General features: G+C 39.4%; 1 protein-coding gene across 5 annotated transcripts; it reads right to left on the bottom strand.

Annotated features, from left to right (window-relative positions):
* Positions 1-585: 585 nt before the first annotated feature.
* LOC126412295 (protein KTI12 homolog) lies at positions 586-27,894 on the bottom strand. 5 transcript variants are annotated; one of them, XM_050081811.1, is made up of 7 exons: positions 27,590-27,816; positions 27,350-27,490; positions 24,266-24,317; positions 18,592-18,644; positions 16,775-17,064; positions 15,008-15,070; positions 586-894 (listed from the first exon to the last, which is right to left on the bottom strand). In XM_050081811.1, exons 1-7 carry the CDS (start codon positions 27,594-27,596, stop codon positions 682-684), a joined length of 819 nt encoding a protein of 272 aa, XP_049937768.1. In that variant the 5' UTR covers positions 27,597-27,816; the 3' UTR covers positions 586-681. The 5 variants fall into 5 exon arrangements, with proteins under 5 accessions (XP_049937768.1, XP_049937771.1, XP_049937767.1 ...); XM_050081814.1 differs by lacking the exon at positions 27,350-27,490 and having other exon boundaries at positions 27,590-27,814; XM_050081810.1 differs by having other exon boundaries at positions 27,350-27,812.

Raw genomic sequence — 27,894 nt, 5'->3', positions numbered from 1 at the left:
AAAAATTAAACAGTAACTACAGTAAGGTACACCTACTGATATATCCCTCGTATTTATAATGTAAACAAAAATTTACGTACATGCGAAAATGACCCAATAAAATTATAAAAACTGCTACCTTCAATGTAGCAAGTCTAAATGATACTAATAAATGTAAATACTGAGTACTGTACACTGATTTAATTGATAATTCCACATATTTACAGTCAGTTAAGAATGTAAACAAATGTTTGCCTACAAGCGAAACTGTCCTAAACAGAAACTTCGCTTTTCCTATTCAGACGCAAATAAAAACTGAAACTGTCCACTTATCAAGTCTTTTATCTGACACTAATGCACATAAATACTACAGAATATACAGCAAAAACAATTACTAGCTAAATTACTTGTCTCATAACACAGCAAGTAAAAAGCACTTGTAGCCGTAGCTCATAGCTTATGTCACCTATGGACTCATGCACATTCTGACAAAGACTTTATCGAGGTTTACTGCAAGAGAGTATCTTGCACAGGCTGGTAACAATTAGCATAAGTGGTGCAGCAAGATAAAGCTATTCATTCAATACAATCAAAAACAACTACAAATTCAATATAGATATAACAATTTATTATAAAACATATACATACACACATAAGCAAAACGTTTTGATACCAACATACATACAAATATGAGTAAAATGTTTATGTTATGTTGCTATTAAGAAACTGTATGAACAATGGGCCTATTTTAGAAATGTCATTTGATGGATGCAGTTTGGTATAACTCAGAAATTGTCTTCGTAGCCTGCTTAGTTGAGGGACAGAGAGTTTCACACCATTTGTTCTGACAGAATCCTTAAAACCAGGTATTTTTATTTCTGAGTCGACACCTAGTTTCTGAGCTGAGAGTATTGCCTGCAAGAGAATTACAACACATTAGTCTGCTGTAAGAGACAGAAAAAAAAAATTATAATCTCTTCAAACCAATGTACATTTAAGACCTGGCTCCTACATAATATTTTTTACTAACAATCTTTTCACAATTGCAAAACTAAAAGAATGATTGATTTTCAAAGGAAAGTACATAGCAAAGCAGCACATAAAACATTTGGTTCATTTAAGAAGGATTTGCAAAAATATTCAAATAACTAATAGTTTGCGCAGCATTGAGAAATACGTGGGTCATCCAAAAGTAAGTTCCATTTCTATTTCTATCCATGGCAGCACTACAATTGCAGTTCCAAACATGCATGCCAGTTATTCTGACTCAGGGAGAAGACATGTACGCCATTTTCCGATTGCTGCTGCCAACGTGTGCTTTGTAGTGCTTCTTTATAATGTCAGCTGTAATTGAAAATACCACCATGTGTGAAATCAGATCTGTGATTCATTTTCTAAATGCAAAGAAAGTTAAACCAAAGGAAATTCATCAGCAAATCTGAGAGGTTTATGGACAAAATGCTATGAGTGATTCAATGGTCAGACTATTCAATGAAGGACGCGATCAAGTGCAGGATGAAGAACGAAGTAGAAGCTCGTCTGTGGTTACTGATGAACTGGTTCACACAATTGAAGAAAAGATTAAGCACAACCGTGAGTTTACACTTAGTGCCCTAGCTATGGAAGTTCTGCAAATCTCACAATCACTAATTCATGAAATGCTTACTGAACAACACAAAAAACAACAGATGGGCAGTGCACTTCAGTTTTTGACATGCTACAATGTAGAAGGCCATGGTTTTCTTTTTCGGATAGTCATGGGGGATGAAACTTTGGTATTGTGCGACACCCCTGAAACAAAACGGCAATCAATGGAATGGAGGCACACTTCATCCCCAACGAAGGTTAAGTCTAAGCAAATCTTGACACCTTGAAAAGTCATGTGCATTGTTTTTTGGGACAGAAAAGTATTTTGCTGATTGATTTCTTACAACAAGGCCAAACAATCAATGCCCATGGTTACTGTGAGACCATTAAGAAATTGGGCTGTGCAATACAGAACAAGCGCCAAGGATTACTGTCAAAAGGTGTTTTTTTCCACGATAATGCCCCACCTCACATGGCAAAGAATGTGACCAAACAACTCCTACAGGAATTTCATTGGGACATGTTTGATCATCCTCCGTACAGCCCGGACCTCGCTCCTAGCAACTTTCATATCTTCTTACACATAAGATCTGTCCTTAGTGGTCAAGGACTAGCTGAAAGAAAATGTTATCACATGGTTGAATACACAGGCGGCAACCTTCTAAGAAGAAGGCATACAAAAAACTTGTGCCACGCTATGACAAGTGCCCACAAGATTTCGGAAGCTATGTAGAGAAGTAGTTTAACAGTTGTAGATATTTGCACAATAAATATTTTTTCTGTATCTGTACACATTTGTTTTATATAACCAAACGGAACTCACTTTGTGAACATACCTTGTATATAAATTATTCACATTGTCACAGGTATGTTTCTGCTTCACATGTGATATGGTATGAGTGGAGTGGTTTCAGGTGTGTGTGTGTGTGTGTGTGTGTGTGTGTGTGTGTGTGTGTGTGTGTGTGTAAGAGATGTGGTGTAAATTATAACACAATAGTTTTGTTCCATCTGTACATAGTAAACAAATTTGTTTCCAAGTTATATTTGTGACACGTCAAAAAAAAAATTAGTGTTTTCCGTCATTTATGCATCACGTGGGCTTGAGAATGTGAATAAGTGGCTAAAGGTACAGTATTTTGCAGCATAATAATAATAATAATAATAATAATAATAATAATAAAATGGAAATTCAGGGATGACTTTGGATTCCCTACTCTACAATTTACAGCTTCAAGTCGCAAAATGGAAAGTTCGCACAATAGATGCTCTACCCCAGGTGGTAACTCTGATGAGGAATCCACCATTACACCATGTAACGTATAATGGGACCCAGGATTCTGTGGAGTCCCAACATTTGCAATGAAGATGATGGTGAAGTCCCATACTCCTTGACAGAGCATAGGCAAACAATGCGGGAGACCCGCACCGCCATACTAGGGAAGGTCCTTGTGGAGGTGGTTTGCCATTGCCTTCCTCTGACCGTAATGGCGATGAATGATGATGTTGAAGATGACACAACAACACCCAGACATCTCGAGGTGAAAATCCCTGACTACACCGGGAATCAAACCCAGGACCCCGTGCTCGGGAAGCGAGAACGCTACCGCGAGACCACGAGTTGTGGACTGCGATGAAGAAGAGATGGAATACACTGAAAAGCCTTCCAAGTTTCAATTAAAGAAGAAGCACTACTTTGGAACATAAACTGTAAATTCTCTTCTGAAAATTGGAAAACAAAAGGAATTAGAATTATTCCTGCAGACGGACGATATACTAATTATAACAGTCCAGGAAACATGTTTCTTAGATGAGAATGTAGCTGATACACAATATTATAGAATATATAAAGGGAAACTAGCAGGGAGAATAATTGAAAACATGCTGATGTTTGGAACAATATTTTACGTAAACAAAAAAAATCGTAGACAGTGTAACAGAATTTAGATCGAATTCAGAAAGAGTATTCATGTTAACAATGAAGTGCAAGAATAAAAGTTACACCCTTGTAAACTGTCATGCACCTATAAATGCAGACAAAAGAAGAAATATGGAGAAAGTATATCAATTCTGGGATCTTTTAGAATGTGGAATTTCTATCATACCTAAAAATAATGTTAAAATACTTCTTGGTGACTTCACTGCGCAAATTTGGAGGGAAAAGAAATTTAGGACTATTGTAGGTGAATATCCAGCACAATCAAGAACAAACAGAAACGGTGAAAGGCTGATCAATATGTGTAAAATGTTCCAGTTAAAACTCATGTCCACACATTTCCGCAAACTACCAAGAACAGCCAAAACTTGGAGACATCCAAATCCATACCTAGGAGAATTCCAACTGGATCATGTAGCCATATCTAAAAGGTGTATCACCGAAATTATGAATGTTAAAATAGTCAGAAATGGGGAATTCAACTCAGATCACTATCTCTCTAAGATTAAAATAAAATTTCTCCCATCTAAAACAAAAAGGGTGACCAAGAAAGTAATCAGATACAACACCACTACAGTTAATATTACAAAAGAAAATATAGAAAAATTTAGAGAAGAAATTGAGACAAAGAAAGAAGGTGATTGGCGTGAACTCCAGATCCAAATAACTCAAGCAGCAGAGAAAACTTTAGGATCGGCCAAGAATAAATAGAAGACATGGTGGCATGAGGAGTGAGAAGAAGCACCAATACAAAGAGCTCAAAAATGGAGATGATTGAAAAAGGAGGAAGACCTTGAACAATTCAGACAACAAAGAAAAGAAACATCAAAAATAATCCGGAAAATCGAAAGAAACTTTGAAAATTCTCAGCTTACTGAAATAGAAGAAAATTTCACTAAAAATAATACTAGAAATTTTTACCAAACTTTAAACACATACTTAAAGGATATCAGGCACCAAGTATTGGTTTCAAAGATGAAAATGGCAAAATCGGATTAAATAACAAAGAAAACTGTGACTTTTAGCAAAAATTTTTGAAAAGCTATTAAACTGTCCAGTTCCAACAGATAAATTAGAATTTCCAGTGACATCTTAAAATCTAGAGGAAGATTTCCCACCAACAGAGTTAGAAATTAATGAAGCCATCAAAACACTCAAAAACAATAAAGCAAGTGGTGAAGACTCCATTACAGCAGAATTATTGAAGTGGTCAGAATCAAAATCAAATGATCTACAACTGCTTCTTGAGAACATTTGGAAAACTGAAAAGATTGCAGTTGAATGGGAAACAGCATTAATCCACCCGTTACATAAAAAAGCATAGAAACAAATAGATAAGGTCATTAGAGAATTTGGTGTTATATCAGAATTAGCAAATATAATTCATGAAATAGTAACAGGTATAATATCTAAAGTCAAATTTATGGAAGAAGTATCTCAGCCATTTGAAATAAAAACTGGTGTTAGCCTAGGTGATGGTTTACTGTTTAATTGTGTTCTAGAAAAAACTGTAAGGATCTGGAATTTGGAGCTAAAAAATCACAAAACTGATATGGACTATAAAAGTTGAAGATGTCACAAAACTGAACCTATAACTCTGGGAAGGAAAACAAATGAAACTAAGGTAAACTGCTTGGCTTTTGCACATGATTTTGTAATACTTTCAGAAAACCTGACAGAAGCAGTTATTCTGGGAAAAAACAGCAAACAGAACTTGTCTCAAAATTTCAGCAGAAAAAACAAAATTCATGACAAATATAAAAAATGCGCCAAAATTCATAGAAACACAAATAGGTAAAATAGAGCCAGTAAATAAATTCAAATATCTTGGAGAGACCATACAACAGAATGGACTAGACGAATCTGCAATAGACGTAAGAATTAATAAAACGGAAAGAGCATATGGTTTGACCAAAAATATTTACAACAAGAAATGTATATCTAGAAAAACAAAACTAAAACACTACACCACAGTGGTTCAACCAGAATGTTGATATGGATCTGAATGCCTAATGATGAACTATAAGATGGACAGACAGGAAGTAGTGGAAAGGATTATAAGAAAAATAATTGGCACAATAAAAACTGCAGATAGTTGGAAAATAAGAAGTAATGAGGAGATCTAAAAATTAGAGAGAAAATATCTGAAGTAATGGCCAAACGAAGATTAACCTTTTTCGGACAACTCTACAGAATGGATGGAAATAGACTAACAAAACGAATACTCCTATATTTCCGGAAGAAGAAATCGACAATAGCATGGATTACAGAAGTAAGGAAAGAACTAGAAAGAAACAACATCAAAGAATTAGAAATAACAGAAAGAAACCTGTTTTAAAAATAAAATATTAAATTTGGAAGGCTTTCAAAGCAGAAGAAACAAAAAACGAGAACTATCAAACAATGGAAAACCCAGGATGGAACGTAACAATACCAGAGAAACAAAGTTGCTACTCACCATATAACGGAGATGCTGAGTCGCGATAGGCACAATAAAAAGATTTATACACTCACAGCTTTCGGCCATTAAGGCCTTTGTCAGCAGTAAACACACATGCACACACATACTCACGCAAACACAAATTGCACACACATCTGCAGTCTCAGAGACCTGAAAGAACACTGCGAGCAGCAGCACCAGTGCATGATGGGAGTGGCGACTGGGTGGGGGTAATGAGGAGGCTGGGGCGGGGAGGGGGAGGGATAGTATGGACAGAGTGGCGCACAGTGAAGTTCTGCAGCTTACACGGAGGGCAGGAGAGAAGGTGCGGAGGAGGGAGGGGGTAAGCAGTGTAAAGGAAAGAAATAAAAATAAATTAAAAGACTGGGTGTGGCGGTGAAATGACGGCTGTGTAGTGCTGGAATGGGAATACGGACGGGGCTGGATGGGTGAGGACAGTGACTAACGAAAGTTGAGGCCAGGAGGATTACGGGAACGTAGGATATATTGCAGGGAAGTTCCCACCTGTGCAGTTCAGAAAAGCTGGTGTTGGTGGGAAGGATCCATATGGCTCAGGCTGTGAAGCAGTCATTGAGATGAGGGGTATCATGTTTGGCAGCGTGTTCACCACAGTTTGTCGGTGGCCGTTCATGCGGACAGACAGCTTGTTGGTTGTCATGCCTACATAGAATGCAGCACAGTGGTTGCACCTAAGCTTGTGTATCACATGACTGGTTTCACAGGTAGCCCTGCATTTGATGGGATAGGTGATGTTAGTGACCAGACTGGAATTGGTGGTGGCAGGAGGATGTATGGGGCAGGTCCTGCATCTAGGTCTATTACAGGGCTATGAGCCTTGAGGTAAGGGATTGGGAGCAGGGGTTGTGTAAGGATGAACGAAAATATTGTGTAGGTTCGGTGGACGGCGGAATACCATGGTAGGAAGGGTGGGAAATTAGTGGGTAGGACATTTCTCATTTCAGGGATCGACGAGAGGTAATCGAAACCAAGGCGAAGAATGTAATTCAGTTGCTCCAGTCCCAGATGGTACTGAGTTACGAGGGTGAATGCTCCTCTGTGGCTGGACTGTGGGACTTTGGGAGGTGGTAGGAGATTGGAAAGATAAGGAACGGGAGATTTGTTTTTGTACAAGGATGGGAAGATAAATACGGTCAGTGAAGGCTTCAGTGAGACCCTCGGTATAATTAGAGAAGGACTGCTCATCACTGCAGATGCAACGTCCACGGTTGGCTAGGCTGTACGGAAGGGACTTGTGGTATGGCATGGGTGGCAGCTGTGGAAGTGGAGGTATTGCTGGTGGTTAGTAGGTTTGATATGGACGGAGGTACTGATGTAGCAATCTCTGAGGTGGAGGTCAACATCTAGGAAGGTGCCTTGTTGGGTTGAGTAGGACCTGGTGAAGCAAATGGGGGAGAAGTTGTTGAGGTTCTGGAGGAATGTGAATAAGGTGTCCTCACTTCAATCCAGATAGCAAAGATGTCAGCAATGAATCTGAACCAGGTGAGGGGTTTAGGATTCTGAGTATTTAGGAAGGATTCTTCTAGATGGCCCATAAATAGGTTAGCATAGGATGGTGCCATGCGGGTGCCCATAGCCGTATCGCGGATTTGTTTGTAGGTACTGCCTTCAAAGGAGAAGTAATTGTGGGTGAGGGTATAGTTGGTCTTGGAGACTAGGAAGAAGGTTGTTGGTTTGGAATTCATAGGGTGTCTGGAAAGGTTGGTCACTGTCCTCACCCATCCAGCCCCCTCCCTGTTCCCATTCCAGCACGAAACAGCCGTCATTTCACTGCCACACCCAGTCTTTGGTTGGTTGTTTTGGGGAAGGAGACTAGACAGCGAGGTCATCGGTCTCATCGGGTTGGAGGAGGATGGGGAAGGAAGTTGGCCGTGCCCTTTGAAAGGAACCATCCACACCCAGTCTTTTAATTTATTTTTAATTCTCTCCTTTCCACTACTTATCCCCCCCCCCCTCCCCCCTTCCGCACCTTCTCTCCTGCCCTCTGTCTAAACTGCAACACATCACTGTCTGCCACTCCCACCATACTATCCCTCCCCCTCCCCTCCTCAGCCTCCCCCTTACCTCCACCCAGTCGCCACTCACATCATGCACTGGTGCTGCTGCTAGCAGTGTAGTTTCAGGTTCTAAGACTGCAGACGTGTGCAAGTTGCGTTTGCGTGAATGTGTGTGTGGACGCATGTGTGTATGTGTGTGTACTGCTGACAAAGGCCTTAATGGCCAAAAGCTATGAGTGTGTGAATCTTTTTATTGTGCCTATCGCGACTCAGCATCTCCGCTATACGGTGAGTAGCAACTTTCCTTCTCTAAAACCGGGAAAAGAATGGACAGAAGAAAGGAAGAGACTTCATGGTGAGAAAATGAGGGAATACTGGAAAAATAGGAAACAACAACAAAGGAAGAAGAGGAACTGAAGTTGTTAACGTGAGTTGGTCAATACGATTGTAAAAAAAAAGCTAAATGTAAAACTGTATCAAAATTGAAATTTCACTTTATAATACTGTAGATCTTTATGAGCTCCTGTCCTAGTACCAGATGGATCTCACTCAAGCAGAAATTTTAGTGATTTGCTTCTCTGTTCCAACCTTCCACAATCCATCCCCTTTCCCCCGGTGGAAAGAACCAACTGTTCCGAAAGCTAGAAAACATTTTTTTTACTTTTTATCAGTGTACTAATAACATTTAGAACTTTGCTACTGTAAAGTAAGTACTTGGAAGACATTAAGTGCCCTAGAAGTGAAACTGTCAGATGAGATGATATCTGAACCTTCAATGAAAGTAATATGAACAACTAATTGTCTAGAAACAATTATGCCACCATCACAGACTCATAAGCATGATACTAAATTTTGTAACTGATAAACATGGGCAGAAATTTGAAAGGAAATATTCATGATAGAGTCGTTCGCAGCTGGTGTTCTTGTGAAAGCCAACAGCTCGATTATGAGTATGCAGGCACAAATTACTATTTTCAATTTAAAATTAGTCTTCTGTTTATACAAGACATTGTCACCCTCTTTTTCTTTAGTGTCTTCTGTTTTTCAGCCTACTATTTAGTCATGCCAGGTTATGATCCAACTACATATTTGCATCCTAATACACTACACACTGCAGCCCAGTACCTAATTCCTGACTCTTTATCTAGCCAGTGTTACACAGACACTATCTTCATTGTTTCCTTGTCTTTTCCAAGTACACTTTCTTATACGATGGTTGGAACTTAAATAGTGGCAACTATTTATTCACAACTGATACAAAAGAGTTACATGTTTGCAACTGTTACTGTCCTTCAAAGTAGTCACAAGCGTTGTGTAGAACCCATTGCCAGCGATATGGAAGGCGTAGTATACTGTTAGCTGAGCCTGTTCTGTTGATGGTGTGAATGGAGCAGTCTACTGCCTGTCGAATCTCTGGAACAGTTCTGAAGCATATGCCACGAAGTGGTTCCTTCATCTTCTGAATCAAATCAAAGTCACAAGGACTTATGTCCAGGGAGTATGGTGGATGGTGCAGTACTTCCCAGTCCCATCGACTGAACAGAGCAGCCATAACTTGCACTGTATGCGCCCACACATTGTCGTGCACAATGATGGGCGGGTTGCGCAGAAAGTGTCGCAGCTTCTTTCGCAAAATTTGTTGCAGGTGATGCTCCAAAAACGAACAGTAATACTGTGCATTGATGGTCTGCCGTGGAGGAATGTAATGTGTTAGGATAACACCATCACAGTCGTACACGAGTATCACCATAACTTTAGACTGCTCCATCTGCACCAGCAACAGAACAGGCTCTGCTAACAGTATACTATGCCTTCCACATCACTGGCAAGAGGTTCTACAAAATGCTGGTGACGACTCTGAAGGATAGTAACAAGTGCAAACATATAACTCTTTTGTATCAATTGTGAATAAATAGTTGCCACTATTTAAGTTCCAACCCTTGTATTTTCATGTTCGAACAAGATGCTCACTACAGAAATCAATGACACAACAGAATTCCAAAAGCCTTTTTCTACTGTTCTTTCTCTTACAAGGGGGGACAAAAAAACGGACTCTGAGGGCGCTGTCACTCTTAGACATAGTGCAGGGTTCTCACACTAGGTGGTGTTAGTAGAGACCTTCATGAAACAGCTGTGCAGACGGCGTCAGTGTAGAGCTGAACATGCAAGTGTGGTATTGTGTTTCTCTGACTGTTGGCGGGTTACCTCTGCGAAGTCGTTATGGCAACTTTAAAAGAACAAAGAGTGTGTGTGAAATTTTGTTTCCTGCTTAAAAAAAAAAAAAAAAACTGCAACGGAGACACACCAAATGCTTCAGGAAGCTTTCCAGGAGGACGCTATGAGCCGCACACAGGTTTTCGAGTGGTTTGGGCGCTTTAAACGTAATGAGGTGTGTGTTGAAGACCAAGCTCATTCTGGACGCCCTTCAACATCACGAAATGAGGAGAACATTGAAAAGGTCCACCAAAAGATCAACGAAAATCATCGCCAAACGATCGACCAAATTTCAGTAGAGACAGGAATCAGTTGGAGCTCATGCCAGTGGATTTTGAGTGAGGATTTGCACATGAGACGTGTTGCTGCTAAATTTGTTCCGCGCCTTCTCACACAGGAGCAAAAAACCACCCGCATGAATGTGTGTCAGGACTTGGAAACAGAGATTGCACGTGATCCAATCTTCTTGAACACAGTCATTACAGGGGATGAGAGTTGGTGTTACGGGTATGACCCAGAAACCAAGCAAGTGTCAAGCCAGTGGAGGACTCCCAACTCTCCCAGACCAAAAAAAGCAAGGCAAACGAGGTCAAATGTGAAGACGGTGATCATTGTCTTTTTTGACGTTCATCAAATTGTGCATTGGGAATTCGTACCCCCTGGCCAGACTGTTAACCAGCACTTTTACTTGGATGTTTTAAGGCGTCTGCAAGAGGATGTGCGGAGGAAACGCCCGGAACTTTGGCGATCAGGTGATTGGTTTCTGCATCACAACAACGCTCCAGCACACACGGCCTTACGAGTGACCAACTATTTGGCATCTCAGAGGTGGTTTGTCGTTCCCACGCTCTGTATTCGCCGGACCTAGCCCCGTGTGACTTTTTCCTATTTCCACGAATGAAAAAAACGCTAAAAGGGGAGCGTTATGACGATGTGGATGTGGTAAAAACAGCTTTGCAAAGGGCACTGGACAATATCAAACTTTAAAGAGTTCCAAACATGCTTCCAACAGTGGGAAAAAGAGACTTGACAAGTGGATTGCATGTAATGTAGAGTATTTCGAAGGTGACAATTTTGTGAAAAGGTTCATCAATAAATTTTTTATGACAACAATCCGGTTCATGGTGTGGGTTCCTGTAGTCATGTCCTAGTTCATGAACCACGGGCAAAGTATGAGTGGCCAAGTAAGTGGTCCCGACAGTCGGGATACCAGTTACTTTGGAATAAGGCTGGGCATCTTGGACACATTCTGAGTCGTGGTCACCTTTGTGCTCATACGGCAAAGACTACCAAATCCACCGGTTAGTCCCTCAACCGTTAGGGGTAAAACTCAATGGGACCCGGGGCAAGTAAGGCTAGCAACCTGCTTCCCTGGTACTTTAAATATGATGCTGGCAACAATCAGAGCAAAATGCCTCGGACCTTTGGAGGTGACGGAGTCCCACCTCTAACTGACAAACCAGGGACTCCAAAGATACGATTTGGCAAACAAATGGTAATGAGATGGGGAGCTATTAATATCAATGGGGGCTACTCTGGGAAGAAGGTAGAGCTGGCAGAGGCTGCAAATAAGATGGGGCAGGACGTTTTAGCTGTTAGTGACATTCGGGTAAGGGGTGAGAAAGAAGAGGAAGTGGGAGAATACAAGGTCTACCTGTCAGGAATCAAAGCAGGAATAGCACAACGGGGTGTAGGGATTGTGTCAGTATATTCACATTGTGAAGGGACAGATCAAGATCAGATGGATAGCTTTTATGAGGCACTCAGTGATGTAGTAGTTAGAGTAAAGGACAAGAACAGTGTTCTGCTAATGGGTGATTTTAATGCCAGGATTGGAAATCGAACAGAAGGGTATGAAAAGGTTATGGGTAATTTTGAGAGGATATGGAGGCCAACAGGAATGGGAAACAACTCTTGGATTTCTGTGCCAGTATGGGCTTAGTAATCACAAATTCCTTTTTTAAACATAAGAACATTCAGCGGTATATTTGGGAAGGCAGGGGAACCAGATCTGTCATTGACTATATAATAACAAATCAGGAATTCAGGAAGGCTGTGAGGGATACACGGGTATTCAGGGGATTCTTTGATGACACTGATCATTATTTAATCTGCAGTGAAATTAGGATTGTGAGGCCAAAAGTGCAGGAGGTCAGGTCCATATGTAGGAGGATAAGAGTGGAGAAACTTCAGGATAAGGAAATCAGGCGCAAGTACATAACAATGATCTCAGAAAGGTACCAGTTAGTTGAATGTAGTCAATTGCAGTCATTGGAAAAGGAATGGACAAGGTACAGGGACACAGTACTAGAAGTGGCTAAAGAATGTCTTGGAACAGTAGTGTGTAAAGGTAGGATGAAGCAAACAGCTTGGTGGAATGAGACAGTCAAGGCAGCCTGTAAAAGGAAAAAGAAGGCGTATCAAAAATGGCTACATACTAGAACTCAGGTAGACAGAGAAAGTTATGTTGAAGAAAGAAACAAAGCCAAACAGATAATTGCAGCATCCAAGAAGATATCTTGGGAAGACTTTGGAAACAGGTTGGAGACTTTGGGTCAAGCTGCTGGAAAACCATTCTGGAGTGTAATTAGCAGTCTTCGAAAGGGAGGTAAGAAGGAAATGACAAGTATTTTGGACAGGTCAAGAAAACTGCTGGTGAATCCTGTGGATTCCTTGGGCAGATGGAAGGAATATTTTGAAGAGTTGCTCAATGTAGGTGAAAATATGATCAGTAATGTTTCAGATTTCGAGGTACAATGGGATAGGAATGATGATGGAAATAGGATCACATTTGAGGAAGTGGAGAAAATGGTCAATAGATTGCAGTGCAATAAAGCAGCTGGGGTTGATGAAATTTAAGTCGGAACTCATCAAATACAGTGGAATGTCAGGTCTTAAATGGCTACACAGGATAATTGAAATGGCCTGGGAGTCGGGACAGGTTCCATCAGACTGGACGAAAGCAGTAATCACACCAATCTTTAAACATGGAAACAGAACTCTTTAATCAGCGTTGTGGGTAAAATCTTCTCAGGTATTGTTGAAAGGAAAGTGCGAGTATTAGTTGAGGACCAATCGGATGAAAATCAGTGTGGGTTTAGGCCTCTTAGAGGTTGTCAGGACCAGATCTTTAGGTTATGGCAAATAATGGACAAGTGTTATGAGTGGAACAGGGAATTGTATCTATGCTTTATAGATCTAGAAAAGGCATATGACCGGGTTCCTAGGAGGAAGTTATTGTCTGTTCTACGAGATTATGGAATAGGAGGCAAACTTTTACAATCAATTAAAGGTCTTTACAAGGATAGTCAGGCAGCAGTTAGAGCTGACGGTAAATTGAGTTCATGGTTCAGAGTAGTTTCAGGGGTAAGACAAGGCTGCAACCTGTCTCCACAGTTGTTCATATTATTTATGGATCATATGTTGAAAACAATAGACTGGCTGGGTGAGATTAAGATATGAGAACACAAAATAAGCAGTCTTGCATATGTGGATGACGTAGTTGTGATGGCAGATTCGATCGAAAGTTTGCAAAGTAATATTTCAGAGCTAGATCAGAAATGTAAGGACTATGGTATGAAGATTAGCATCTCCAAAATGAAAGTAATGTCAATGGGAAAGAGATATAAACGGATTGAGTGCCAAATAGGAGGAACAAAGTTAGAACAGGTGGACGGTTTCAAGTACTTAGGATGCATATTCTCACAGGATGGCAACATAGTGAAAGAACTGGAAGCGAGGTGTAGCAAAGCTAATGCAGTGAGCGCTCAGCTACGATCTACTCTCTTCTGCAAGAAGGAAGTCAGTACCTAGACTAAGTTATCTGTGCACCGTTCAATCTTTCGACCAACTTTGTTGTATGGAAGCGAAAGCTGGGTGGATTCAGGTTACCTTATCAACAAGGTTGAGGTTACGGATATGAAAGTAGCTAGGATGATTGCAGGAACTAGTAGATGGAAACAATGGCAGGAGGCTGTCCACAATGAGGAAATCAAAGAAAAACTGGGAATGAACTCTATAGATGTAGCAGTCAGGACAAACAGGCTTAGATGGTGGGGTCATGTTACACACATGGGAGAAGCAAGGTTACCCAAGAGACTCATGGGTTCAGCAGTAGAGGGTAGGAGGAGTCGGGGCAGACCAAGGAGAAGGTACCTGGATTCGGTTAAGAATGATTTTGAAGTAATGGGCTTAACATCAGAAGAGGCACCAATGTTAGCACTGAATAGGGGATCATGGAGGAATTTTATAAGGGGGACTATGCTCCAGACTGAACGCTGAAAGGCATAATCAGTCTTAAATGATGATGATTAACAATCCTGTTTCTTTTGGGTCCCCCCTCATATTTCACATTTTTCTATTATTATTCTTTTCATAAGCTTACTACAGTTTGAACCTCCGAATAAGTAAAAATATTTTAAAATTCCTCAGTTTCCTTACATTTCTATTTTATCATCAGTTTGTGAAGTGCAGATACAAATGTGAAGAAAGGGAGTTGGACTGGCAAACACCAACAATTTATTGTCAATCAGTTCCACACAAATTCAAGGAAGGATCTGGTAGGATGAATCACTTCTCGACAGACAGACAGACAGACAGACAGACAGACAAAGTGTTCAGATACCTGATTGTTACTTTCTTAATGAAAAAGGCTTCAAATATAAGATTCCATAAATATTTACAGCATGTTGTGTTATATGTGAAAACAGCAAGCAATACTACTTTTATGAAACAATAGTACGAGTTGTTTGTATACTTTAATTATAATATCATGTCGCATGAAATAATGAGAAATGAAGGAAAACTATCGTTACTTACAGATAGTATCTCTTGGGTCACTTTGTCCAGCTCATACAGAAAATTTGTTGAGGAAAGAGGAGCCTGAAACAAAAGACAATTGTCCAACCTTCGTAAATGACAATGTTCACTCGTGCATGCACACACCCACACCCACACCCACACGCCCGTGAACACCCCCCACACAAATCTAAAATAGTCATGTCTGAATGCCACTAGCATTCACACTGTGTGTGTGTGTGTGTGTGTGTGTGTGTGTGGTTATCCATATTTTTCACTGATAAAAAAATATATACCTGCAGACCAAGTGAAATCTTCGAACACAGTTAAGTGCCCTCAACCCAAAAGGCAGTTTGAAGAACACAGTGTTTTATGGGGCATGGTCCAGCTGTTAATGACACTCATGCCCCTTTTCGATTTGATTTCTGACTGGCTGCAAACTGACTCAACCGGTTAAAGGTAGAACTAATCTTCAACATTACCTCTGAATCACAAAGCAATTTCTCGCTTACCCAATTGCCCAAAACATTACCAGAGGTGCAAAAAGGAAGCCATATTTAATAGGAAAAATCCTAGGGCCAATCAATGGCTGTCTGTAACTCTCTGGAGTTAGGGTCAGTTTTCTTCTCAGTCTTAAGTTCAAAATGTATTGTAGCAACTAAACTTATTTTCAAGAGTTCACAAGTGAGCTGTTTCACTGTCTTTCTCGTTTCCCAATAAACAGATATGTAACAACAAAAAATAGACTTAGAAATGAGCTGTAATGTAAGTGGCAGGTGATTACATATATATTCAGGAACTACAGGATCTCCGAACTTGCACTATGATAAAGTAAAGGTAGGAAGATCTTTTCCAATTACATACTGAAAAAGATGACACCAACACTGTCTTTGGAAACTAATGATAGGAGAGAAATGGGTGACAGGCATTTAAAACTATCAGGATTTCAGTAGGAAAATTCCCTTAAAGTTGGGCTACAAAAGACAAAGTAGTACAGGAAAGAGGGAATAAGCCTATTCCCACAAACCTTTTCCATTTTTTATTAGCTTGGTATAGAATCTACTACTTTCGAAAACTGGCAGTTCTGTTAGCCTTCCTCTGGACATCTATATTTGTTCACTGGTAGGAATAATTTATTTCTTTACATACTTCTTGTTTTTCTTTGTGAGTCTACTCTATATTGTAATTTTATCGGAAAATTATGCAAATTAATTTCCAAAATAATGTTCTATCAATTTTTGTTGAAACTTTTCTCAATTGGATGAACTTGAGCATGACGGCAGAAAAAAAGTAACAATAAAATTACAGAACTTGAGTTCAAAATACCCCTACTGAAAGTCAAAACACCTGCCAGTAAGCACCAGAGCTGGTAACAGGTTTGGATAACCAGCAACAGAATGTACTTAATATTTACAGTAATGCTGTTTTCTATTCAATGGCACATGGCTGTAATACACTAAGAATTAACCTGTGCACTTCGGTGTATATACATTTGAATGATAGTGTCAAGTTTGATATTAATTTTCAAATGGAAAAAAATCACATATTTTTACTTATTCTACATTCTTGAGGAGCATTTTAGTTATAATCTGTGGTAGGAGCATTAGTATATTTGCTCCTTCTTATCACAATATATATATGAAATGAAAAGTCAATAACTCAGTGCTGAGGTGAAGCATATGTGCCACTCACATAACTAATGTTACTCAGAAATGGCACTAACAATACACATTAACAGCATATACTATATCCAAAAAAATATCATTTACTGTCTGTATTTATACTTACACACTGCGTTGACTGATTAGGTGGTGGCGGTTTCCTCTCAAATAATGAGCTGTATATCTCATCATATTTCAAATCATCAGTGAACAGTGCTGTGAAGAGTGGGTAATCCCATCGATTTCTGCTGTCTGGGGCTTCATAGCGCATGATTAAAGCTCTTAAAACATCTTCCTTATAGCCACATTCCCTCTTAGAATTCCACCTGTGCACTGTATCTTCATCCACTCCACAGTGAATAGTGCATTGTGTTGTTCCTGCACCTTTTGAGATGCAGTATAGTTCATATCGATAACCTACAATGAAAATTAAAAGTTGATCATGAATTACATTTTTCAGACGAACATACTGCAAGTGAACAGAAAAATTTTGAATATACACTATGTGATCAAAATCATCCAGACACCAGGCTGAAAATGACTTAAAAGTTCACAGCGCCCTCCATCAGTAATGATGGGATTCGGTATGGTGTTAGCCCACCCTTAACTTTGATGACAGCTTCCACTCTTGCAAGCATACGTTCAATCAGGTGCTGGAAGGTGTCATGGGGAATGGCAACCCATTCTTCATGGAGTGCTGCGCTGTATCAATGTCGGTCAGTGAGGCCTGGCACAAAGTCGGCGTTCCAGAACACCCCAAAGGTGTACTATAGGATTCAGGTCAGGACTCTGTGAAGGCCAGTCCATTACAGGGATGTTAGTGTCATATAACCACTCCGCTACAGGCCATGCATTATGAACAGGTGCTCGATAGTGTTGAAAGATGCAATCGCCATCCCTGAGTTGCTCTTCAACAGAGGGAAGCAAGAAGGTGCTTAAAACATTAATGTAGGCCTGTGCTCTGATTGTGCCATGCAAAACAAAGAGGCATGCAAGCACCCTCCATGAAAAATAAGACCACACCATAACACCACCGCCGCCGAATTTTACTGTTGGCACTACACACGCTGGCTGATGACATTCACTGGGCATTCGCCATACCCATACCCTGCCATCGGATCGCCACATTGTGTACCGTGATTCGTCACTCCATACAACATTTCTCCACTGTTCAATCATCCAATGTTTATGCTCCTTACACCAAGCGAGGCATCATTTGGCATTTACCGGCGTGATGTGTGACTTATGAGCAGCCGTTTGACCATGAAATACATGTTTTCTCACCTCCCGCCTAACTGTCATAGTACTTGCAATGGATCCTGATGCAGTTTGGAATTCCTGCGTGATGGCCTGGATAGATATCTGCCTATTACGCATTACAACTCTCTTCAACTGTCAGCTGTCTCTGTCAGTCAACAGACAAGGTCGGCCTGTACGCTTTTGCACTGTATGTGTCCCTTCACGTTTCCACTTCACTATCACATTGGAAACAGTAGACCTAAGGATTTTTAGAAGTGTGGAAACCTCGTGTACAGACATATGACACAAGTGATACACAATCACGTGACCAGGTTCGAAGTCCATGATTTCCACAGTTCACCCCATTCTGCTTTTCACTATTTCCAATGACTACTAAGATCGCTGATATGGAGTACCTGGCAGTAAGTGCAAGCACAATGAACCTAATATGAAAAACGTATGTTTTTGGGGGTGTCTAGATACTTTTGATCACATAGTGTATATGATTCTTAAGACCCAAGAACACATATTCTATGCAAAATTGTATCAGCTGAACTGCTTTCACCATCTCAGACTATTTCAAGAAGTGAGGAAAAAAAAACAATAAATAAAATGATGGTGCTACACAGCAAGTACAATTCAGTAATGACTGAAAATTACAAAACTTTTATCTTATATTCATGAAAGTTAATTAATCTTTCTTACCTTTAATGTAATTTCCAGCATCTATGATAATGACAGATTCTTTGTCTATAAACCTAGAAAAAAATAAGTTTGAAAAGTTTTCTGTTTAGAAGAGAAAAGTCAAAGGAGAGTAACCCTCGGTTTTATGAAAAATAAGGAACCCCATCTGAATTCTCAGTTGCCTGTGTGTGTGTGTGTGTGTGTGTGTGTGTGTGTGTGTGTGTGTAAACTGACTACATGCATGCAATGAGTACATATGCTTTATGGCATCCACATGTTACCTCAGGGACCTTGAAACTGTATGTCACTGCATGATTCCTGTGTTCTGTTCGAGAAACTAATAATTTGTATCTCTCCAGAAGGTACAATTATATATAATGCAATTGAAGTTAAGGCTAACAATAAAACTTAGTTACCTGGAACTGCCCATTCACATAAAAGTTTTAGCCTTTAATTTCAAGTATTAAAACTAGTATCTCTGGAACTGAATGTGAAGTGCAAAGAACCAAAGGGAAGTTCTTACCATTAAGTTAGGGTGCATTTTTTTCACAATTCTTATGTAATATAATCATTCCACAAAAATAAAAAATAAAATAATTGGGAATGTGCAATACTTGTAAAACTTCTGGTACACTGTAGACAACTGCCCCCATACAAAAAATAAAAGTCATTCTCACTGTAAAGCATTCAAATGTCAAAGATTTTAATTAAAAATTCAATTTATGCTAGCTCTTACAGTTTATTATACTTCAAATTTATTAGTTTATGGGTTATTCCATCTTCTTATCTCATATTTATACTAAGGTAATCTTCTGAAATGAACTTCTAGAATAACTATGCAGTGCTGTACGAAATTCAGCCAGTTGCCTAAAGTCTAGATTAGGGCCAGCAGCAGTCATGGTGGCATTTAACTAATGCGCATAGATTGGCAACACATTAGTTTCATGTAGTCAGTGGGATGATTCTTTGAAATAACCACTTAGATGCGAAAAGAGAGGTGACGTATTTCTAGCATCGAAACCAAAACCATTGTCTTGTTTGCTGTTTTTCTGTGTGTTGTTGAGTTTCAAGAGCAATATTTTGTGATTATGGCAGAGACTGCCATAAAATGGATGGATGCTGGTGCATGTCTCATGGATTAATTCCACAGACATGAAAACGTGTCAAATGCAATGGTGAAAGGAATACGCAATCGATTTGCATGAATGAGTATATGAATCATGGAAGAAGGCAGGTGGATCAATGTTTATTCATAACAAGAGTTACATATTCAACGTATTAATGAACACTGAGCCACCTACCTTCTCCCACGATTTAATTAAAAAACATCGATCCATCTACCTCCTCCAATGATTTACTTAGACATTGAGCCACCTCCTTCTCCAATGATTTAATTAAGACATTGAGGCACCCCCTTCTCCCATGATTTAATTAAAACACTGATCCACTTAATTCCTCCTATGATTTAATTAAAAAACAGATCTACTTAGTGTGCTCATGCAGACTGATTGCATAACAACACAGAGCAGAGAAATATTTCACTGCTTTTTTGAGTATAGAGGAGGGTCCATTGATCGTGAGTGGGCCAAATATCTCACGAAATAAGCGTTAAACGAAAAAACTATGAAGAACGAAACTTGTCTAGCTTGAAGGGGGAAACCAGTTGGCGCTATGGTTGGCCCACTAGATGGCACTGCCATAGGTCAAAGGGATATCAACTGCGATTTTTTTTTAAATAGGAACCCCCATTTTTTATTACACATCCATGTAGTAAGTAAAAAAATATGAATGTTTTAGTTGGACCACTTTTTTTTGCTTTGTGATAGTTGGCGCTCTAATAGTCACAAACATATGGCTCACAATTTTAGACAAACAGTCGGTAACAGATAGGTTTTTTTAAATTAAAATACAGAACGTAGGTACATTTGAACATTTTATTTTGGTTGTTCCAATGTGATACATGTACCTTTGTAAACTTATAATTGCTGAGAACGCATGCTGTTACAGCGTGATTACCTGCAAATACCACATTAATGCAATAAATGCTAAAAATGATGTCTGTCAACCTCAATGCATTTGGCAATATGTGTAATGACATTCCTCTCAATAGCGAGTAATTCACCTTCCGTAATGTTCGCACATGCATTGACAATGTGCTGACGCATGTTGTCAGGCGTTGTCGGTGGATCACGATAGCATATATCCTTCAACTTTCCCCACACAAAGAAATCTGGGGACGTCAGATCTGGTGAACGTGCTTTGTCGCTAAATAGAACACATGCAAAAAATCTGTCATTGTCCCGTAATTTCTCTTGTGCCAAGTGGCAGAACTGTACACGACATTCACAGTGGTTGCCATGCAATTCCTGGTGCATAGAAATATGGTATGGGTGCAATCAATTTTGATGTAGCATTCTCAACACTGACATTTTTGAGATTCCCGATTCTCGCGCAATTTGTCTGCTACTGATGTGCAGATTAGCCGCGACAGCAGCTAAAACACATACTTGGGCATCATCATTTGTTGCAGGTTGTGGTTGATGTTTCACATGTGGCTCAAAACTTCCTGCTTCCTTAAATAACGTAACTATCCGGTGAACAGTCCGGACACTTGGATGATGTCATCCAGTGTACTGAGCAGTATACGTAGCACACGCCCGTTGGGCATTTTGATCACAATAGCCATACATCAACACGATATCGACCTTTTCCGCAATTGGTAAATGGTCCATTTTAACAAGGGTAATGTATTGCGAAGCAAATACTGTCCGCACTGGCGGAATGTTACGTGATACCATGTACTTATATGTTTGTGAGTATTACAGCGCCATCTATCACAAAGCAAAACAAGTGGTCCAACTAAAACATTCATATTTCTTTACATACTACACGAATATGTAATAAAAATTGGGGGTTCTCATTTAAAAAAAAAAAGCAGTTGATATCCGTTTGACCTACGGCAGCGCCATCTATCGGGCCAACCACAGCACTGTCTGGTTTCGTCCTTCAAGCTAGACGAGTTTCGTTCTTTGTAGTTTTTTGTTTGATGCTTATTTTGTGAGACATTTGGCCCGGTAACTATCAGTGGACCACCCTGTATAATGGGCTGTTACATTGTACTTTATTTGCAGATACTACCACAGTTTAAACAGCTGCAAATAAAACAAGGAGATTTATAATCCTTGTTTAAAGTAATTTTTCACCATTTCTTTTTAATGTATTACTTCAAAATACATTGTCTGCCTGCTGCTCTCACACTGGCTGCATAACACAAACAGCTGACATATCATCTTTTGTTCCCATCACACCTCATGGCAAGCATTGACAACATTCCTGCACAAAACACACAAGTATGCCACTAGCCTTATTCTAGATTTTTATCAAGCCAGTTTTTATGAATAGATGTAAGCCAGTTTTTATCAATAGATGTCACACTCAAATATCAGTTTAACAAATTGATCACACTTGGCCACTGCCATCAATTAACACACCAGTTTCCCATCACAAGTGGAATGCTATGTACATCAACAATTTATGAGAAACCACAAATGCATGAAATGCATTCCTTCCTTATACTCCAGGAAGTGTCATACGCATTCACAAAATTAAATGGAAGAGGGGATTGTGCAGACACATCTGAGCTGCAACCTCAAAGAACGACAATGACATACAACACAACTTAATTTACCTGCTGACATCATAGCTTCAACATGAATCATATGCCACATGGCAATACACTTTCCAACTTTTAACATCAAGTGAACCAAAATCTGCGACAATATGAGAAACAATCTCTGAAAGACTAAGTCCTCAAGCTAATGAGAAAGGGTACTTATCAATAAAGATAACTATTTTGTGATACAATATAACCTGCAGTATTGCCTTAATAACCATAGTATATATCAAGATCACCCATACTGTATGGACACTCACGCATAATTATAATCTCCACAGATAGGAGCCAGTCCAGCACCAAATGTTCTGCATGCACAGCCTGTTCAGTGTTCAGCCAGCACCAACTTGATCCAACCTCTCTTGTCCATAACTGTCTCCCCTCCCTCGTGATTCCTAATCCTGCTCAACCTCCCTCTAATTTCTGTGACAATCTAACCCTTCTTCCCTTCCTTCTTCTTCTTATGCAACCTACTTTTGCTTCTGTTTTCATGATTTGCACAAGCTTAAAATCTAAATCAGGGCCAATGGCTGTCACAGTCATGCTTATTTATTGCTCAAAGGCTGGCAATGTCAGTTTTCTGTAGCCAATGGGATGATTATTTGACATAATCAATGAGAAGCACGAAGAGAGGTAATGTATTTTTAGCGCTGAAATTGAAACCATTGTCTTCTTTATTGTTTTTTACTGTATTAGTGAGTTTCAAGAGAAATACTTCGTGATTATGGCAATGAGCGCTATAAAGTGGATTGATTTAAGTAATTTAGTTCTGCACAGCAACACTATCTTTTGGTACATGTTTATGGATTAACTGTGGACACTAACATGTATCAGATTTGGTGGTGAAATGACTCGGACTCAGAGGTTTGTGTGGATAGAATCATTTGGAATTGCAGCAAAAGGTGCATGTTTCAGTAAGTGGATAAATGCTTTTTAATTCTATTCTGGGGAAGCTATTTGGATCAATGTTTATTAAAAATAGAATTGCATGCTCAATATATTAATGAACATTGATCCACCTACCTCCTCCCATGATTTAATTAGAAAACATTGAACCACTTACTCTACGAGTTCAGGCATATCAATTGCGTAGCAACACAGAGCAGAGAAATATTTCACTGCTTTTTTGAATATATCATGGGTTGTGACAGTGTCCTTGGTTTTCAGATACTAGCACAGTTTAAATAACTAACTTGAACAAAGAGCAATTACATTTATAATCCCTGTTTCCAGCAGTTTCACACTTTCTTCTGCATGTATTACTTCAAAACATGTTGTCTGCCTGCTGCTTTCTCATTGGCTGCTTAACACAAACAGCTGACAGCCCTTCTTTTGTTCTCATCGTACCTCAAGGTAAGTGCTGAAAACTTTCCTGCATAAAACATGTAAGTATGCCACTGGCCCTATTCTAGACCATAATCTTCACACAGTTCCTCATTTGGCTCTCACTTACTGGATTCTCTCTCCCAATTTCGTACAATATGGTATAATTGCATGTCCTACCATTACCACTTCTAACTTCTCATTGTGTACTTTCCTGTTCTTAAATATATCATGCCACCACCCAAATGAGACACCTTCCATTATCTGCCACATAATTTACTCCCAGGACAGGTAATTCCCATCACTGTCAATGGAAACTATTAAACCAACATCAGTTTTCAGAACTATATGTGCCTTCTTCAGGGTATACAGTGGAACTGGTTGGGAAAGGTAGAGTTGGAGGTCTACAGGTCACTCTGACACTAGGCTGAAAGGGCGAAGGGAGATAACAGCTAACAGCTAAAAAAAAAAAAAAAAAAAAAAAAAAAAAAAAAAAAAAAAAAAAAAAAAAAAAAAACCCCCTCACGAGATAGAACGAACAGATCAGAAAAGTAAATAAAATAAGATAAAACAGAACTGGAGACAGCCACACTCAAACCAAACTCCGACAACACCCTTACGTCACGGGTCAAGGCCGACGCGTGGGATTGGACGCTTCTGTCGACCCCAAAAGAGCAATGAAGATAAAATCTTCCTTACCTTTGCACTTCTGATTTGATTGCACCACGAAGTGCTTTTTCTTTCGCTGAATCTGCAATCAAGGCAAATTATCAAATCATAGAGCTTTCGCTTTCATTGAATGTGCGATCAAGACACACTACACACATATCACACTACTTGCAATCAATAAATAGAATTTTAAATAAAAATCACGGTGGTTTGCAGAGTATAGATGTAGATATATGGAAACGTGTACTGGTGTAGGCTGTCTTTCTGTAGACGTTCATTGCTCATTTTATATTGGTCTATTTTTGTCCTCGTGCTTAGTCCTCCACTCAAGAAATGAAAGACATGGTAATCTGCCATCATTAGCAAACAGTGTCAAGAGATGCCAAATGGCATCCTCAACACCATATTCCATTTGAAAAATATTCAACTGGTTGTTCCAGTGACTTTCATCTACGGGGTCATTCATAACAAGAACAAGGTTTCATAGCACACCTCACTCAGTCTGCATGTTGGATATGGAGGAGCAAGTGTTGCAATGAATAGAATAGTCACCTGAAACAAGTGTGTCAATAAATGGGGCTGCTGAAGACAAAATCACACTCTTGTATGGTAAATACTGCTTGAATATTTACTTCATTCAAATTATTTTCAATATGTACAAGTTCTCAGGTCAAAAGGCCGTTACGCATGATTACAATACTGTCAACTGATTCTAATATCAGTCACTGAAGATCTGCAATTCACAGGCAGCATTTTATTTACAGATGAGGTGGGATTCAGATACAGTAGGGTATCAAATTACCATAACAAACAAGCATATGAAAATCCTTGAGCAATCACAGAAGCAAGCCATGAGATTCACATTAGTATCATCAATGTGCGGGCAAGAACTGCTATTGACATAGTCACTGAACCAAAAACTGTAATGGGAAAATTAACAGGTGCTGTTTATCACCAAATTTAGTGTGGCAAATTATCCACAGTATTAAGGAATGTCATCTTAGCTGAAAGACAATGACAGTAGTTTATGCACAATGGAACAGCCTCAGCTTGAGCCTCTGATAAATAGCCATCGGCATTGAAATGTGATGCAGTCATGTTAGGACAACATGACATTTTACATGCATTGTATTGTTTAGATGTACTAGCAATGTTGGATTATGCTGTGTCAGTAGTATAATGGACTTGTAGAAGGTGATGGGATTTCCACGGATGTGAGCACATGGGATAAGTATGTGTGATCATTAATTTTGTTTGTGCTCTGGCCAGTTTGCTTCGTCTTTGTGCTCATGCAGTGTTGGTTCTGAAATGAATCTGTCAATTCAGTTCACCAGTCATATGCTGTGGAAGAAAATTGAAGATTTGCAGTCCACTGTTACATTTCTAAGGAAGTTAGGTGTGATCAGTGATTACTACAAAAGTAATAGGCGTACATGTAGCCACAACATGCGGCTGACTTGGGCATATAACCACATAAAGGTGTGCCTACACAAGTTTGTGAGTCTTTGAGAGAAAGGGTTGAAAGATGCATAAGAATGAATGGTCCCAGCAAGGAGCACCTCCTGTAGTGTCACCAGACACATGGCAATTATATGAAAGAAATCCCTGTACCTCAACAAATATTTCTTTCAGGACATATATTTACAGACTTACTGTCTCCTGTAAGAACATGGGATACATTTTTAACGTCTTTTGTATGCAATTATACAATATGAATGTGTGGCAAGAACAATCTCTGAAAAACTGAATTCTCCAGATGTGCAGAAACATTGTGTAATTGTGGAATATCTCATCATTCTAATCACATATGAAGTGCAAGATGACTTCCACCTCCACCAACGAGTTTTGCTTTAAAACAACCATTAGCCAACTAGTCTAGGGAAGTGTCAAGTAAATGGAGACCCATAAGTAACTAGAATTCTTTTCCAGCATACTGAAGGGCAGTGGTAGCAAATTCTTCTGCCAAGTGCCTCTGTTACAGTGTTTTTAATTAGCCGACCAACAGTCACCCATGTAGAAGCATAATAAGATCAGACAGTTTGCTTTTGTAAATGCTATTTCATGTTCAGTGAGTCTGTAGGTGCAGTAAACAACTGACTCACTGGAACACTTCCTCATCACAACTGAAGGATAGGAAAACTACATTATGTTGCATGTTTCAATAAGATCAGGAAGCACTATGAAAAAACAGCCTGCATTGTGGCAATCACAGGCTTGGATACAGCACTGCTGCAACATCCACAATCAAAGAGTGTGAAGCACTTCCAATTACTGGTAAAAAGAAAAGTTTTGCACTGACCCCAATCACCACTTGTGACCTCTACCTGTCGCCTAGTTAACACACCCCTTAAAAATAATGCAGCATGTACATGAGGTGAAGTCAGAATCAGCGATCATATGAAATAATTTTGATGGGAGCAAGCAATTCATTATAGCAAAGACTTACATATGGCTGGTGGTTGATCAACTACTAAAAGCAATTTGTAGCAGAGGCACAATCTTATGAAACCAACTTATGTGTAATATTTCCACTTGTGTTCAGCTGTTTTTATTTGTGAGTGAGAATATTTTCTGGTGTGTGCTATTTTCCCCTCGTGCGTCAACGGAAACAAACATTCTCAGGAGGGCAGATAGAAGATCAAGATACGTATTGATAGTATCAAAAGCAAGGAATGGTTTCGAGTAGAAAAAGTGTTTCTGGCATGGTCTATTTGTGCTCACTTAAATAAATTACTGTTCCCATTTCATACGAAAGTGCTTCTTGGTGTTTCTGTAATATAGCCTGAAAGTATTTCTTGTTTACTTCCCTTTTGTCGCTATTATCAGGTGGTGCAATACTGAACGTAAATTAGTTCTGTGCTAAATAAAAGAATCTTTATGAAGAGAAGTATAACAAAATTGTTCTGAAATGTGTGTATTATGGTTTTTCTCTTCAATAAACGTGGGTTGTAAATTATTACAGTCGATTCTGTAAGTTTCATCATGAAATAACTATCTACAAAATTAACATACTCATCATTTTATGACATCAGTGAATATGATCAACTACGACTACCAAATCCAACTCAGCACATTCCATTTGAAATAATCATCATTTGGGTTTGTTTCACATACCGGTGAACAACGAATTTCTGTCTTCACCCATGGTTTTCATAACAGTTTCTTCATTTACTGTGTGGACTGTTTTTTTCATACGTTCTTCGAAGTATTCTTTCAACTGTGAGGCCCTAATAGTTTTACCGCTGCTCGGATACCCTGTTATAATTATTAACGGCATTTTCAGTTCTAAAGTTACCGTAATTCTTCAAAACGGAAACACACACACACCACTCTTTACAACCAAAACACCCTTACACTGCATGACTGCACACACGAATGACGAAACATTACACTTTGCAGCTTCTTGACTACATCTTTGGTTAGCACAGTACCTTTGACACAACAATCGAAATGTAGTTGACAGTAATAACCAACGAGTTGGTAATAACGCTTTCACAAACACAAAAGAGTGATGCCACTACTAGAGGCATACAGCAGTGGCAGCTCGGCTGCATATGTCAGCATCCTTCCCCAGGTGGCGTCTTTACAGTGACACTACTAACTGCCAAGTGCCATGCAACTAGGAGCTACCTCTTTGTCAGTACTCAGTTATACCCCAC

This window comes from Schistocerca serialis, chromosome 7 (genome assembly GCF_023864345.2).
Source record: "Schistocerca serialis cubense isolate TAMUIC-IGC-003099 chromosome 7, iqSchSeri2.2, whole genome shotgun sequence".
In the NCBI taxonomy this organism is placed as follows: domain Eukaryota; kingdom Metazoa; phylum Arthropoda; class Insecta; order Orthoptera; family Acrididae; genus Schistocerca; species Schistocerca serialis.
The sequence above is the reverse complement of the archived record's forward strand: the minus strand, read 5'-3'. Positions and strand labels throughout refer to the sequence as shown.

Excerpts from the sequence above, each read along its gene's own strand:
- LOC126412295 (XM_050081810.1), bottom strand. The coding sequence starts at position 27,512 with ATGCCGTTAATAATTATAACAGGGTATCCGAGCAGCGGTAAAACTATT. Across the intron at positions 24,318-27,349 it reads CAGAAATTCGTTGTTCACCG|ATTCAGCGAAAGAAAAAGCA; the intron begins GTATGTGAAACA and ends CCTTGATTGCAG. Across the intron at positions 17,065-18,591 it reads TGCTGGAAATTACATTAAAG|GTTATCGATATGAACTATAC; the intron begins GTAAGAAAGATT and ends TTTTCATTGTAG.